Consider the following 17631-nt stretch of genomic DNA (forward strand, 5'->3'; position numbering starts at 1 on the left):
AAACACTTGTGTGTCATGCTGGTTTTAGCATCTACATAACTCGACTTGACATGGTTTTGGTCGTTTTCCATTACAATTGAGTACCACCTCAATGTGGGCAGGGTCGTTGTAGCAAGGCGGCGCGAAACTGCCCTGACCTCCTTTTATACGCAACACACACGTATGCACCTCCTTGTATGACCACGGTGTTGTTTTACATGAAGTGTTAGCTATTTGACTTGCTAAAGACTGTAAAATGGTAAAACAAATGGTTGCTGTTACCGGCTTTTAAAAATGGCGGGTTTGATTCTCATGTCAAGACGTGGTCGGATGTTGCTTTTGTGACTCTTTCATCATCCCTGTCCAATGGGTGGCTTGCAGGCTGTTGACAGCACATTTTAGTATCAGCTCGGCTCGCTGGGAACCTCGACTGAGGAGGTACTGAAGTACCTGCTACCAGGTACTATCCCCTAATGTAGAACAAAAGCAAGTCAAGTTGTGTCGAGCTGAGTACTGCTAGTGGAAAATCCCCCTAGCAGACATGCTATTGATCAAAATCCTCAGCCCTGTTGTTACTACATCAGCCCATCAGTTTGACAAATTTGCATCATTCTTTTACTTTGAACAGAAACTCACCTCATCTCTCACACATTCACACATTGAATAGCCTTCATAATAAATGAATTGTAACGTAAAGAGAATGTGGAAAGATTAAGATTAATTCGTTGTGACTTGCCAGTATTTTGAGCCTAATCCCACCTCAAAACAAAGAACTGAACTACTATTTGACATCTAGTGTTGAACAATTAATGTATTTTCCATACTGGTGTCACAGAATATGGACTGCTGTAGTCTGTTGACCTTGAATCCAAAAGATTTAGGACAGCCAGTTTCTGAAAGCTTACAAGATTGACCTGTTTTTTGAAGTGATATCTGTTGGAACAGAAGGAAATAAGAAATACTGCAGAAAATTCACACAGTAATTATGTAGTAGTTCCTTCAGTCTCTCAGCACTGTTGTACTTCCCTACAATTTCTGTTCTTCCATGAGCACACATACTTGGATCCCTCACCCTTTACTACACTCACATGTGTGTGACAGACTCTCGATAGTTTCTGAAACAGGTTCTTTAGCTCAGTGAGCACATGCACACGCACACATGCTCTCCTCCACTAGCAGGTTCCTTGGCCACCCCCTGTGGCCTACTTGTCTCTCTCTCTCTCTCTCTGACCCCTCCTGCCGTCCTCCCCTGTCCTGTGCCTGTCTCTCAGCCTCTGTGTCCTCTGGGATCAGGCTGAAAGCCGGCCAGTGGTTTTTCCTACCACATGGTAAAGGCAGGGAACAGATTGGATAAACACAGCCCTTTCCTGCTGACCCACCCCTCTCCCCGAAACACACACACACACTCCCCAACATGCACACCACACACACACTGTCCATTAACGAAGCAGCCGTGCGTAAAATGACCAGATTTTCTGTAGCTTCACTGCCTCTCTCTTTCTTCTGTCGCTCTCTTGACCCCCCCCCCCCCACCCCCCCCCCACCCCCCTTCCTTCCGGGCCTTAAATCCCAGCCCCAAACACACGGCCCTGCATCCCCTCACTTGAGCGTAATTACACACACAGCTAGCCAGCTCCTGTGTGCTGTCCTCCATTTGGGAACAAAGGTATAAATTATAGCGGCTTAGATTCTAGTGGTAATCGGTGGTGGCTGGGTGCATGTGTCTTTCAAAGTAAGAGGGAGATCTCTCACTTCTTCAGGTGTCTAGTTAAGTTGTGTCTACTGAGCTTTTGGTATAGTTTATTTCTTTGGCTTGGGTTTGTTGTTTGTCTGTGCCTGCCTGTCTGTCTCAGAGGAAACATGGTGTTGACATGGCAGAGATTTCCTGTAGTAAAGCCTGGAGGCTACAGACAGTTTAGCTGCCAAACTGTCAACAGCACAGACAGGACTGCATTCAGCTGCTGTTGGCTAATCTTTCTTCCTTCACCGCAGACTAACGCTGCATACACTGAGCCATTTAAAGTTGTGTGGGCAAGACATTTCAGATTTTTGAGGACAAATAAAATCAACAAATTAACTTCTTTTGCAAAAGGGTTTTGTTGTTAATAAGCTAATAAAGACAAAAAGAAGATTCTCAGATCTGACTAGGTGTATGAAACATGCAAATTTAACATGGCGGTCAAAATGCATAGTGCAACACAAAGGAGAGTGAGCTGCCATGGCAGGCTGAGCTCCTGCAGGGCTTTCCTGCCAACCAAATGGGACTTTTCCACTAGCACTTTTTTTTTCTTTGGTTTTCCATTGGGGGGTAGGACCTGGTAGCAGGTACTTTTTAGTACCTCCTCAGCCGAGGTTCCAAGTGAGCCAAACTGATGCTATAATGTGATGTGAACAGACTGCGGGGCACCAATTGAACAGGGAGTGACGTCACTGTTAGTCGTGAGTGCTATGTCCAACACAGGAATCAAAAACCCGGCATTTTTTAAGAACGGCCACAGCGACTGTTTTTTTCCATTTTTATAGTCTTTAGTGCAGCTAATGGCTAATGCTACTCACAGAACGACACCATGGACCTGTGAGGAGGTGTGGACGTTTCAGTTTTGTGCCACCGTGCTATGATGGCCCTGCCCACTTTGAGGTAGAGCCGAGTAGTGCTACAACTGTATAATGGAAAAGGGGAGAAGGTTTATTCAGTGACAAACACACCTTCACTCAGACCTGCTGGTGTTTACATACATGTCACAATATTGAAGGGCCAGCAAATGTGTTGGTGTGAGTAGATGATGTGCATTGAAATGTAGCACCTTTTTGGTATAAAACATGCATCTAAAGTCCAAGGGTAAGCATCACTTTGTCTGTTAAAATATGAAAACAACTTTGTGCTGTGGTTGGGCAGTGTTTTTAAAGATTGCCGTTCCTGTTTGGTCTATGTTGCTGGGGGTTCATCTCTAATGCTCCACAGTGAATGACAGTGTAATGCCATATTACAACCACTCTTTGGATTTCTTCTGATTTCAGCTGATAGAATCTTCTGGAGCTGTTAATTGTCTCATTGGACTCATGGGCTCCAGTCACTGCTTTCTCCCAGCAGTGACTAAATATTTTCTCACTTTCTTTAAATAGGATAATAATACTGTTAGTTGCTTCAAGGTCAAAGCCCTGATAGTGTCTTAAGTATTATTTTGGAACATAGTTTGCTTGGAGTTAAAACAAAAGAGGGTCAGAGGGAAGGTCTTATTTCCTCCATCCTGAAACTATCTTAGCTGTTAACGTTGCTTTAGTCTGGCTTCTCAGAAATTACTTGCAGCCTATGGACGTTAGGAGCTTATTATTTTGGGTTTTGGATGCTTTGTTGATCTAGGATATTGTGAGGAGAAGTTGTCACAATATCCAATATCAGAGATTATTTTCTCTACGATTTGTTTCTATGAAAATAATATAGTTTCATCCCTGCCTTACATTTTTCAATCTATTCAGTTATATAATTTAGGTTGATCAACTCATTATGTTCGTTTGGGTGAAAAAATAGTTTCCCATTGCTAATCAGTGCAGCAACATCTTGTTTATCTCATTTACTTAGCTTTATGGCAACATTAAAGTTCATCTAACACTTTTGGCAAATTAAAACACACACACAACATTTAGATGCATTTGGGAAAAAGTTAGTGCAGAAATTCTTCACCATGATGCTTGTGAAGTCAACAGCAGCTAGTACGTGCATTTGAATGTATTTGATATGCCAGGGCTTGGCAACTTTGGAGCCACAACCAACATTTTTTCTAATGGATAGAGACTTATCTCTGCCAGACGTCTCACTACATGTGTGTTAGAGAAGGGAGGGGAGGATGGTGGTCTAAATGCATTATTCTTTGATGAGATTTAGCATCTAAAGCGGCACACTGACCGTTCACCTAATTCCCTTTCGAAAGGACAGAGAGGGGCAGAGAGACAGGAGTGAGACAGAGAGAGGGGAGATGAAAGACCCCAGGCGGGCACACACAAATGCACACACAGGAGTCTGCTAGTGCTTATACCACTGCATTTAGTCTGTATTGTATAATACATGGCCTAATGCAGTGTGTGTCTGACAGTGCTGACAGGAAATCAGTTGCCTTCGTAGTAGCTTGCTGCAAAGGATGTGAAGTTACACTCGATAACTCTGGCCTGCAACACATACGCACGCACACACACACACATATATATATGCACACTCACGCTGGTGCTCACATGTGGAAACTTTTTTCCCCTGTAGTGATTGAAATGCAAGCAAAGTGATGTAACTGTGTTTCATAGCTGTTGCTTATATGCTGCTATGCATCTAGCAGCTGTAGGAGCCATCTAATGGCAACTGCTGAAGCAGTTTCAACAGTGCGGTGGCTGTTGGTGTCTTTTTGACTTCCATACTTGGTGGATTACTTTAAACACCCCTAAAGTGTATTTTTAAACTGGGCTAGAGCTTCAAAACAGGTTCTTCATATGTGAGGATTTCTAGCTTTTCTCTGTTTCATGTTAATGTATTTTGAATTTCTTTACTTTCGTTTTTCTTATAAAGAGAGAAAATAAGCTGTTATAAGGAATGGCATTTGGGGCTGGGGAATTGTTTTATAGACACATTCAAAAAGTGATTTGGAAACATTTTACTGCATTTCCCTTGCCTAGAATGCATGTGTAACTTACAATACAGTGTAGATAGACTATAAAAGAGGGTACTTATCAAGTGTAGGTATATTTACTGCATTATGTACAAGCTTGATGAAGAAACATTCTGCAGTTATCAGACCATGCCAGTGCTTTCTCCATTTGTCATTGGACTTGTACTGTATGGTGAAAATGGAACATTTTATTGTATTTATAGTAATATTTTTTTAAATAAGTAAAACAATTCCATATGTAATCCAAAGCTTTAAATACCATAATTCTTTCTTCATTATATTTCACGTCTACAGGATTTCTCAGGTCGATACCAGTTTTGGTTTTTGACAGTCTAAAAATTCAGAATTTGAGATTAGGGTTGGGCAATATAAACAAAATATTATTGCAGTATTTTTATTGATAATTTTCACTATTAAATACTTTTTTGTAGGTTAAAATGCAGTTGTTCATCGGGTACTTTTATTTTGATCGTATGTGTATTTTGTGGAGCCAATATAAATTTGGTTCTGAAAAGTCATCTATTTTACCTTGCCTTGGTGGCCAACTAATTTACCAACAGATTTTTTTTTTTTCTCGTCTAAGGCAACAGTACATATGAGGGCAAAATGATGGGTCTGATGTTCATCTGCCTGTTGAAACTGGCTGTTTCCCAAGTGTAAAATCACGTTTGTCAGCAGGCCATCAACCACACAGTAGTAACAGAAGTTTCAAAAAACAACCTTTGGCAAATGACTTATCTGCCTTTATCTGATAGTGACACATTGGTCAATATTCAGAAATCCATAATATAAACTCTTCCTTATATTTAGCAATGAGCATGCAACGTGCCTGAATCAACTTACATGATAATTTTCTTGTCTCAATGTGCACATTTATTTCTAGTATTGTTTTGAAATGTGATGGTCAGATGTTAGCCCATGAGGTTAGCATTAATTCAGAAAAGGCTACGGATAGCTTAACTTTCCTGCAAGCCTGACGTTTTCAATTCCCCGACTATAGCTCTACTGACGTGTGATTTGTGGATAAGTTTACCATTATGTCATTTACATAGAATGAGTATAGAACCATATATTAATGGCTCATTAACTTGTCTTGCACTGACAAGCTGTGCAGTTAAGATTGTGGACAAATATTGAAGTGACTGATGAAGTGCCAGCATGTATTTTTATCATGGCTGACATGAAAGAAAATTATAGCACAATTGTTCATGTACATCCAAAGACTGTTGTACGGTTTCACAAACAAACAGACAATGAGTTTTGTCAGTGGGCTGTAACCTATATTTAGGTTATACAAAAAGATAAATGATTGTGGTTATTATTGAGGTAATTTATTATACATCAAAATGATCAGGTTACCAACTAGATGCAGATTCTCAAATGCCTGCTCTGTTCTGCTCTATGGCTGCTCTCTGGTGGACAAACTACACAGTAGTGACACTAGTAATAAAATAGCTAAAGTACCTATCTTTGGCTTTTCATTACTTTAATTTCCAGTTACTTATTGACTGTTACAGATTCATCTGCAGTTCACTTAAAGCAGATGATCAAAATCATCTCACTGATGTATTGGTTGAGGTCTGCTCTAGATTGATGGGATCGTTTAATAATTTAATTGGTGATTGAGCCAGTTATTCAACAAATTTAATATTGTTCCATGAGGATGTGGCTGTAGGTAGCTACTGTGGAGCATACAGTAATGTTGATTTACTTAACTTACAATACATACTATATTAGAGACTGAACTATTGGCATGCAGGCACATTACCGCATACATAGTGAACAGATGTCTGCCTACTATGGAGGGTTTGCAAATAACATAGTAAAATGATGTGTATTTCTGCATGTCTTATCTGTCCTTGGTACTGCGTATAATAGGCATATCCCAATCAAGTCCGCCCCCCAATCCGAATCATTTAGCATTGAGTATCTGTTGATACCAAGTTCCAATCCCATGCTAATTTTCCTAGATAATACATTTGCTCACTGTGCACTTGAACTGCATTAGTTCAGTGTATATGCTTGACAATTGAAAAAATCCTGTGTTCAAGTTGTTTCTTAATGAATGTTTTCTGAATGTATTCATTTATTTTACAAACTGAACAAAAACAATATTTCATATGGATCTTATTATAGTTCCACATAATGCAGCATTTAATTAGTAAAACTAGACCAGTCAAAATGAGTAGTGTATTCCACAATCGCACTTCAAAGCGGTGTAACAGCTTAACTTTAACTTTCATAGTGCCGTTATTTTTTTTTTTTAGGTGTCTTATCAAGTTGGTAGTATTGAATGCAGCTCTGTCACTACCATCTCATGAAATGCTTGCATTGCATGTATTACAACTGGACAGTTTTTGTTTCCACACTGCAGACGTTTTATCCATGTTGTGCTGTGAATTATAGTCTGTCACACCTGTGTGACAGCTAATGTAAAAGAATCGGACATGGGTTCAGCTAAATAAAGCAGATAGCAATCATGTAAAAAAAAAAATGGCTTAATTGGCCCAATACTGACATTTGAGATGGAATCAGGACATCTCTAGTCTATAATATTGTAAAGAATTTGAACAGAGCGCGTGTTCCTGTCTGTGTTGACAGCTTGTTCAGAGAGACATTGAGAAAATAATCAGATATTGGTCAGGTATGTTGGACACAGTGAATTTGACTCTAGTAGCTCCCATTGTTCTTTCAAATCACCAAGAAAATGGGTTTAAGTAAGAAAAGGATTGTTAATTACTCTTTACACAAATGCAGATGCTTCCGGCAGGAGGACTATAAGGCCTGAAGAGAGGACTGTTTTACTGCAGTCTGACGTTCACTGTTGACTTGTTACTGGTTGAATTGGCAGTCTTGATTGGCATGTGGAAATTAGACATTGGAACATTTGGGCTACTAGTGAATGGTAATTGTCAAGGAAAAGAAAGAAGTTCTGGTGTTTATAATGACAGATCTAATGTTTTTTGGCCATATCACCCAGCATTAGTAACTGGTTTGTAAAAAGGAACAGAAAAGGTGTAGTGTTGTCTTTTTACTTTGGTAAAATGGTAGCAGTGGAAATGAGTGGTGTTTGTGTGGTGATGGCCTTTGTCTTGTCAGCACTTTTTTTCCCCCAGAATTTACAGGAATGCCTAAATACTGATGTTTCTTTTGTTTGTACTTGCCATTATATCTGTGAATGCAGGAACTGGTTTAGCTTATTCATCTGTGCAGTAGACCTCCATTGTTGTGAAAATATAATATGTGAAGCGGTATTTCAACTAACAACAATTTTAATAATCAATGTCAAATATTTCTTCAATTCATCATAATTAAACATCTTTTAAAGTAAAGATGAGAAATTAGTGTATTTTCCTGTGTTGGGTGATTGTCTGACCACATATTCCCCCAGCAATGCGTATACATCACAATGACTTTGTGGAAAATTTAAAAAATGGATCTTTACTATATACAAAAATCTCCCAAGGAAACAATTTTGTACAATGAAAGTGTTTATGACTCCAAGTGTGTCAATATTGTATTTTTTAACCCTCATATCAAATTTGGTAGTGCTGTTAAAAGTCCTATATCAGTCAAACTCTAGTTATTTTTTTTTTTTGAATTGCTTAAAACTGCTACATATATTTTAAAACGTTTTCATAGTTGAAAGACTGGTGGGTAAATTAGGTTAAGCATTATTGTTCTTCAGTAAAGCTGAAGAGAAAACACCTGGGTGTGACAGGAAGCAGCATGGTTTATGTGAAATATGGCCATAACCTTGTCAAACACTAACACAGTGCTATCACACTACCATGTAGAGTCTACCAATTGTCTTTTTGTTGCCCTGATATTTTCTGTAATTACAAAACAAAATTAAGTCTGCAAAATACTGATGGTGCTGTGATTGAATAGCAAGCAGTTGAGTATGTACTGCACCTCTCATTCAGTGCATGCTGGGATATGACTCTGGAGGCTGTACAGCCAGACACAACTGTTAGCCTGCTGCTAAAAACCACCTGTACCTTTGTTTCCTGCTGCTATAATAACAGAACATTAATTGTATTTTGGTGATTCAATATTTTTTAGGCTTAAATGTATTTGTACCAAATATGTATTGGAAATGGAAAATGACAGTCTTGTGAGGGGAAAAAACCTAACACATTACCCCTGACATCTCTGTTCTGTAACAAACCAATATGTGAAAGAGATTAATTAGTGGGAGGGAGGAGTAAAGTGTGGAGGAGGAAATAAATGAGGTAAAGGGGGGAAGGGAACTCTAGCAACAGAACTTGGGCTGGGTGTTTTTTTTTCAGTGTACAGAAGCAACAAGCATAGCTCCCATACTTCATCCCCAACTTACACTCTGTGTATATGGCCTACACATACTCATTCATGCATGCTTGGATCTGCCTTCACCTTCTTACTTTGCACATTGTTAAATGGGATTGGCTACACACTACCTCTATAGTGAATATATTCATACACCTCAGGGGTCCACACAAACATGGCTAGTTGATTAATAATAAAGTAGGCTTTATCTTCTTTTAAACCGAAGGAGCTCAGCACACACCCTTGGGATAAAAAGGTAGCAGGTGGCTAACTCCCTTATCTTCACATCTGCCACAACTGACTGACTGACTGGCTGGTTAGGCAGCTGAATGGCTTGCTGACCTAGTAGCTAACTACTGACTGACCAGTAAGTGGCTGGCCTGGATGGCAGCTGCTGCTGTTCAAACAGAACTGCATCTGCTGGGGCTCTTTGTTCTAATACACACACACACACACACACACACACACACACACACACACACACACACACACACACACACACACACACACACACACACACAGATTTGTACAGCTGGCTTTGTGAGGACACTCGATGTAATAGATTCCCTAGCCCCTCACCTTAACCATCACAACAAAATGATCGACTCCAACCCAAACCTAAAACCGTTTCCAACTTAAACCCTTAAACAGTGCTTTGACATTGGGTGAAGAAGCAACAACAAAAATGTCCTCACTTGCATGAGCTCAAAAACTCATAACAGTCCTCACAGTGTATCGTGTCTCACACACACAACACCACACAATGACTTCAAGTGTGAGTTGGAAAAGAAAGAAGTTCTTTTGTTTGGTAGTAAAATGGAGATGGGGGAGGGTTTCGGGGAGTGCTAGTATGATGTATGCATTTTAAGGTGTTTTTTTTTTTTTTTTTAAATTTACCCAATGGATACATGATTTTTTTTCTTACATTACAGTTGGTTGCTAAACTTGTTGTTGGTTGCTAAGATCCTCCTAGGATTTTTAACTACTTTTATTACTAAAGAAATAAAGGAGGGATTTAATCAATAAGCTTAGAACTACAACTTGTTACAATAGTTTTTTTCTTCTTACAAATAATTCTAATTCTAAAATAAATATTTTTTTTCCTCTCTCTCTCCAAGAACCATAATGAAGACCATGGACCAGCCTCAAAATAGCAGCTAGCTGATTAGCTCCTCACTGCACAATTCACCTCTCTCCATCCAGTCCTCTGTGGCCCCACACCCTGCCATGGCGGACCCAGGAATGTTGAGTCTATTTGGGGACGATGCAGGACTGTTCTCAGATGGATTAGATGGTTTAGGAGACTGCTTTTCTCAGCAGCCTGCCCCTGGTCAGTCAAACCCTTTAGCCCAGCAGACTAATCCCTCTCTGAACCATGAGCACCAGGGAAACAGAGGTTATCACCAGGGGATGATCCACAGTGCTGGGCCTGCTCCAGGGCAGTCTAAAATGGGGCAAATGTACGACCATGGCCCCTTCACAAGCTATGATCAATCTGGAACCCCTGGTGGACGAATGATGGCCCAGAATGGTCCCAGCCAGGGTCCACCAAATGTGAATGCAGCCATGAATGGCATGGCATCCCACTACCATAATAATCCAGCTAACTCTAGCACTCCCCATCATGGATACCCAGGAGATGCAGGAGGAGGAGGAGGTGGTGGGGTTTGGGGCCAGCAGCAGCAGCAGCAGCAGCAGCAGCAGCAGGGCAGATCAGCATATCAGCAACATGCAACACAACCAGGCGGCGGCCCCAATCAGATGGGAGGCTACCAGATGTCTCAAGGCAATTATGGTGGCTTACAAGGCCCATCTACACCCAGTGCGGCTGGCATAAACCAACACTACCCTCCACAAAGCATGGCACCTCCTCCTGCTCAGGACCCATCTCATTACATGGGACGTGTTGGAATGGGGGGCACTCAGATGAGACATCCCCAGCCACAGACACAACCCCAGGGCTATCCCAACATGGGTCACAGACCTCGATACCCACACTCCCCCTCTCGACAGCCACCGCATACCCACCAGCACCAACAGGGCATGGCAGGGTTTGGGGGAGGCCAGTACCCTGGTTATCAGGCCCAGTATGGAGCCATTGGACCTGGGATGGGCCAGGGTGCAAATGCTAATGTTCGTGCTAACACCAGCCAGACCATGGGACCAGGGCAGCTTGGCCAGAGGTTTAACCAGGAATCAGGCTCAGCTGCTGGGCAACAGGGGCAGCGATATCCCCTTGGACCAGCACACCAACAACAACCCCTCCAGGGCCACCCTGCCCCATTGCAGCAGCAGACAGGGCAGCAGGGCCAGCCTATGCACCCCCTAAACCACCCCCAACACCCCCAGAATCTTACTCAAACCCAACCACAATCCCACCTTGCACCCCCAGCTCAGGGATCTTACCCCTCCCCATCATCCATGTCCCCCATGCGGGTTTTGGGAACCCCAACCCCTCCTCCCCCGCAGGGCAGACCCCCTAGTGCAGGACTAGTTGGGGCCCCAGAGGTTGCAGGGTATACATCCCTGCAGTCTCCACCCAGTGCTATGCCACATCCACAGAGAACTCCACAGACCACTCTGTCTGCCCCACTTCCTCAACACCAGCAACCCCACAATTTACCCACCACTGCAGGGCAGATGTATCCAGGCACAGGACCACAGCGTGGTCCACAAATGGGTCCAAATAGACCTCAGCAACAGCAAGGTAAGCATTTCGAGGCATGTTGAAGAAGATGAAATGTCCATCATACACATGTAGAAGAATTTAATATAAGTAAACAGAAATCTTGAGAAATAACAAAACAGTTTTCTTGGCATTTGGTGTTTTGATACCCTGTATGTAGTGAGTAAATACAAAACAAAAAAGAGGCTTGAGAGCTAAAACCAGCTTTTGGTGTGATTTATACTATTTCTGCTACATCATCATAGCAGTGAAAAGAACAGTGCAGATTGGTCAGAAAATGTGGCATCCCTGGAACGATTTTAGGGAATCTTCCTTAGGCACAGGGATTATGGGTTATGTAGCTGTATTTGCAGTGATCTTTTAGGTGCTAGCTCACAACTGGAACAGTTTTAAGTATGAACCAGACACCTTTAGTTACTTGTGCCTATGTTAAATGCTACAGTTGTACAAGTGAATTCTTATGTGTCAAGATTAAAGTATCTGAAAATTTGTTCATCTGTGAGAAAAGGTTGCATCAGTTTAAAACCACAGATTTTAAACAAATTCCTTTTAAAAATATAAGTTGAATTGCAATACTACTTTTTATGCAATGGCCTTTAGTTTGTAAGAGTTAAGAGCTTCCAATGTCATGGTTACATTAAGTAATCTGGGTCCTCTAAAATTGTGCCAGAGGCCACTTTGTTCTAACCAGCTAGCCTAAGGCTAAAGTCTTTCATATTCTGCCACCAATGTAGGAATTTTTGAGGAAAACAACTGAAGCGAAACATATGGCACTTGCATCAAGTAATGGAACTACTGGTAATCTTGCAAAGTCAACAGAGTTGAATGAAAGGGACAAAATGCTGGTCACAGTACAGTTAGAGCACTCAGTTTGAGGCAAGTAACAGTGCTGGTGTTTGCAACCACACTCAGAACACAGTGAAAATGAGGGATTTATACCAGAGATATTGACTCTGTAGCTGAGGTACGCAATAATTCCGCAGGCCTTTGTTTCAGTGAAAGAAAAATACATCAGTGTTGTGTGATATCAACTAGATAACAAAATTGCTGTGAAGTGCCCTGTGCTGTATCATTAAAGAGGGAGTTTTTTTTTTTGTTTTTTAAATCGTGACCTCTGTATAGAGTAAAAGATCAAATCATGTGAAAGGAAGAGATACACACTTCTATGAATTACATAACTATATTAATTCAGACACATTAAACTTGATATTATCTGTGAACCTGTAATTTACAAGTGCAATTTTACAGCTAATATCTGCACACTGTATTTTCACTGCCATTGATTATTGGTGATTATTTTTATTTTGTTTGTGGTTCAGTGTAATTTTGACAGTTTTGGTGATTTAACCAACAGGACATAGAAAGTATTGGTTAAATTTCAGTGTCATGGTGATAGACAGGAGGTGAAGCAATATTAGATTATACATGTTATGTAGTCAGTGATGCTATTGTTCATCCCCCTGTCTATACTCCCAGGGTCTCATGAAGCTCCAGTCAGCCAGGGTGGGGACCAGCATCTGCTCCAGACACAACAGCAGGCCTCTAGAAGTGGGCAGCCCCTGCAGCCTGCTCCCATGACTTTCCAGGGTCCTCCTGTCAGTCAAAATGGAGCTCTGGCTCCAAACCAGGGCATAACAGTATCTGCCCAGACACAGCACACACACCTGCCCCCCCACCACCACCTGCAGAGCACGCCCCCTCAACCCAACCAGGCTTCCAACCCATGGGCAGCTCTGCCTCCCACCTCCCACCCACTTTCTTCGCCTCCTCTTACCCCACAGAAAGTGCCTCATGTACAGGTGAGTCTCCTTGAAACAACTGCTTTGATGTGGTAGCAACACTTGTGTGTGTGTGTGTGAGTGAGACCGAGATCAAGGCTATGTATATTTGTTTGCATATGTGGGTGCATTTCATGTGAATGTTTATTTTTCATGTGGGTGGGGGGATCATGTATTTGGAGTGTAAGGGAAGTGTGCGTGTGCACATGCATAAGTGTGTGTGAACATGACATTTGAGAACACAGCGGTGCATTGGGCACCGGTTCAGTGGGTTTGGGTGCGTGTTTGTTCACATCAGTGTTTTTTGCCTTTTCTGTCTTCCGCTGTTGGCCTTGTGTGTGGTTGTTTCCGCATGTGGGGAAATGGATTTTTGCAGCAGTTTGTTTCCTGTGAGGTGCATATCCTGAGACACGTGTACCCCACACACACACACACACACACACACACACACACACACACAGGCGCCACCAGCATAATCTTTCTTCCCTCTTGCTCCCACATCTACCCCTCCTCTGTAGAGGAAACCTCCCTTCCTGTCTCTCCCTCCTCCCTGTCTCCTCTCTTTCCGCTCTCTGCTCTGCCTGTCTGTCTGTTTGACTTATCCATTGGGGTGTCATCTTTTAGTTAATGTTGTGTAGCCAGACTTTTTTGGAGGGGGAAGGGGGTCTGGAGGATTGAAGGGGGTGGGGGTGGGGGTTTAGAAGGAGGAAAGAAACACCAAGAGGAAAAAAGTGGGAAAACAAGCAAAGATCTCAAGAGAAGTATCCAGGATCTTTAGAAAGAGAGACAAGGGGGAGAGCACTTCTCGATGGGAAACACCATTTATGTATGCGTATGTGGGGGTAGGGGGCACCACCACCAGTGCCTGCGTCACTTTCCCTCAGCGTCCATTAGCTTGTTTTGTTGCTCAAAGCCCCTTTTCTCCAGTGACCCATTCACCCACAATAGCAGCCCTGTGGCCACACACGCACAGATCTAGTCTCTCTTCCATTTTTGTGCACACTACTCCTCTTTGCTTGCTTACTACTCCCTCACCCTACTTCCAAGCCTGCATCGACGTCTTTTGTGGTTGACATTTCAGCTGTCACACTTAATTTATTCAGTACTTCTGACCTAGATGCCAGGTTGACTGGCATCATGGCTGCCTGTGCCATCCTGACTGCCTGACTGCAGGCCTGCCCTCATCATTACACACAAACACAGATGCACATGCCGACACTGTGGCTTGTGATAAGGTGGTCTGGAATGGGATGGCAAATGTGCATGGGGAAATAGGATAGGCTAACTAGAGAAGCACTTAGAATGATGCGTGCATATCTGTGGCACAGGAATGAAGTTCTTTCTGTGCCTCATGATGCACTTATTAGAAAGAGACACACACAAGCTGGCTAGTCAGTCGTGACGACTGTATGTTTGGTACTCTAAGCTCCGTCTGCTCACTAAGTATGGTTATTACACATGCACGCACACACACACGTGCCTTCGTCAGCAGCTCAAGGTCACAGCTCTGGCAGAGTGCTGCGCTATGACCTTTATTCTACATCTCTCTCTCTCGCACACACACTGTTTCGTGCAGCACTCTAGTTGACACATAACATGCCTGTGTCACCCCTCCCCCATCCAGGCACACTGTCAGTGAGCTGCCATACCATCCATCTCACCAAGGCTGTGCATCTTCGAGGAAATGCTTCTGTAACTTAGTCGTCGTGCAGAACTCACCCAATAGAAAATGACAGAATGTTTCTCAAATAGTTCTCCAGAAATTCATGTTAGTTGTGTGTAGTAATTGCATGTTTCAAATATTCAACACACTAAGTCGTTTTTTTCTGTTTTTGTAAAGTTTTGCCCAGGAATTTGAACAAACAGATGCATGCATTATACAGACAACAGACACCTAATGGCAAATTGCTAATCACCACAGAATGAAACTCCCCAGTAAATCAGTTTAGCTGTGTCCTTGTTCTGAAAGATGACAAGATTAATCATCCTTTTGATGACATGAGCATGAGTGTAGTCACCTTGCCATGCTGGTTCTCAGTAAGCTGATTCATCTTGCTGTTAGTGGTTTAGTGGTAGTGAATTGCAGAGGTTTGAGTGAAATGCTTAATTTTTCAGGGCATTGCAAAAGAGAACTCTGCTTTCAAAATGTTCCAATGTCCACATTTTCAAAATAACATGAAATCCTTTTGCTCTTGTGCTAATAAGCCATAGTATTTGCGTTATGAATCTCACTGTAATTACATGCAGATGTTGCTATCCTTGCCAGGTTCATGCTCTGACCCTGAGTTAAGTAGTGACAGTTTTAAATAGGAAGTGGTGACCGAATTACACTCATGGATTGAAGAAAAGCAACATGCTTTTTAATTTAAATCATAGACTCTTGAAAGCGGCGTTTGGCCTGCTATGCAATAGGGACAGTAGTAACACAGCACAATATAGTCACTGCAAAACATTTCATGCATTGGAAGAAGTCGAACATTATGAAGCACTTACTGGCAGCATAATAATGAGTAACCTTACAACTTCTGCATGGCAAGACACAGAATAATGTCTTTTTCCATTCTTTAACCTAGAGAATAACAAAATATCACAGATAAGGAGCTAATTTGCATTTGCAGTTTGCAAATGTAGTATGTAGGAAAATACAGATATGGGACTGGGACTTGGTATCAGCAGTCACTCAATATTAATTGGGCCAATCTGGCCAATCAGAATTGGCCAGGGGGAGCTTTATTGGAACATCCCTAGCATCTGTACATAATGCGACTAGAATCAAATTCTAAACAAATCCTGATTTGATAATAATCAATCTTGGGTGTGTCTTCTTAACAATAGATAACACAGCCTGACCACACCATAACCTGCTGAAAGGTGGGAGCTAGTAGATGAACAGAGCAAAGAGAAGCTGAACAGTGAGAACAGGATTTCCTTTCAGTCCTCCTTGGGGAGTCTTATGTGCTTGTGCCTGATAGATTTAACCCTTCATCTCACTCTTCCTGCAGCTCTCTCTCCTCCTCAATTTCTTTAGCTTCTTCACTCACCTTCCACCTCACATGCTCTCCTCAATACTCTGAGTGATGAAACTCAACACTGTTCATCTTGTCACCCTGCAGATACCAACCCTGACGCAGAACTGAAGCCTGTGTGTGATTGTTTGTGTATAGACCGTGTGTGTCTTTGTCATTTGTATGATTGATTATCTGGAGAGCTTGGCAGAAGGACAGATTTATCTCTTGGCACTGTGTTTGCCTCATCTCTCTCTTTGCTAGCCCACCTCCCCCAGTTGTGCCTAAATGGTTTAGTTTACGTGTGTCAGCGGTTGTTTATGAGCAGAGGTCTGTGTGATGTGTGACCTTGCAGTAGCTTGGTGTGAAATGTATGTGTACACTAGCATTCTCCTGATGGAAGCGGACCTAACTTCTTCCTCCTCCATGTAAACACAGCCGCGCTAAGTGTATATGTACACAGAGGGGAGCTGCTGTCGTGGCATTTTGCTCTAAAATTGCTGATGCTCACACACTTTGTTGATGCACACATAAGTGCACATGTGCATTACACATGCACATGTGCACACTGAGAGCAATACTCTCACTCTCGTTTGACTCAAGCACACATACTCCCTCGCTGCGCCTTTTGAAGTATGGAGATAATTTATTCGTGTCATGATGCCTGATTTCCCATCTGCTACTGGGACCCTGAGCAGCTGGAAAGAGAGGAAGGGGGAGGGAAGGAGGGAGGGATAGAAGAGAGGGAGAGGGAGGAGAGGCAGCTGGAGAGCCTCCTAACAGCTGGTAACCAGTTTCCTGTCACAGAAAGCTTACTTGGGAGCAGTGAGGAGCAGGTGGAGGGAGAAGGAGAAATAAGAGAAGACTTAGTTGCAGGAGAGAAAAGGCAGAGGAAAAATGAGGCATCACAGCCCCTTTGTTTGTCAAGGTTAGCTTTCAGGAGTGAGGAGGAACCTGTTGTAAGAAGTGTTTGAGACAAAAGGGAGGAAAGTGGCAGCCATGTGCATGGAGGATGGATCCTCTATTCCCCCTTTGCACTTCAGTCCTCTATTATTGACAAATTCAACCACACCCTGCAAAAATTAAGGCAGAACTGACCGACAAGCTGGCATGGCCGAACTTCTTTATACCACATGTGCTCAGGCTGATACACATTTGATGATGTTCTCAAATGATCAGTTAATTAGCCAGTCAAGAGAAAATTAAGTAGCAGTAATTCTGAC

At 42.3% G+C, this 17631-nt stretch overlaps 1 protein-coding gene across 2 annotated transcripts in view; it reads left to right on the forward strand.

Annotated features, from left to right (window-relative positions):
* Positions 1 to 17631, forward strand: part of chd7 (chromodomain helicase DNA binding protein 7) — a 71245-nt gene that overhangs the window by 7286 nt on the left and 46328 nt on the right. For both annotated transcript variants that reach the window (XM_026312655.2, XM_026312653.2), the window contains exons 2-3: positions 10058 to 11646; positions 13102 to 13424. In XM_026312655.2, the coding sequence (XP_026168440.1) occupies positions 10167 to 11646; positions 13102 to 13424 (1803 nt within the window). In that variant the 5' untranslated portion in view covers positions 10058 to 10166. The remainder of the gene's footprint in view (positions 1 to 10057; positions 11647 to 13101; positions 13425 to 17631) is intronic.

Source organism: Mastacembelus armatus, chromosome 17 (assembly GCF_900324485.2).
Source record: "Mastacembelus armatus chromosome 17, fMasArm1.2, whole genome shotgun sequence".
NCBI lineage: Eukaryota > Metazoa > Chordata > Actinopteri > Synbranchiformes > Mastacembelidae > Mastacembelus > Mastacembelus armatus.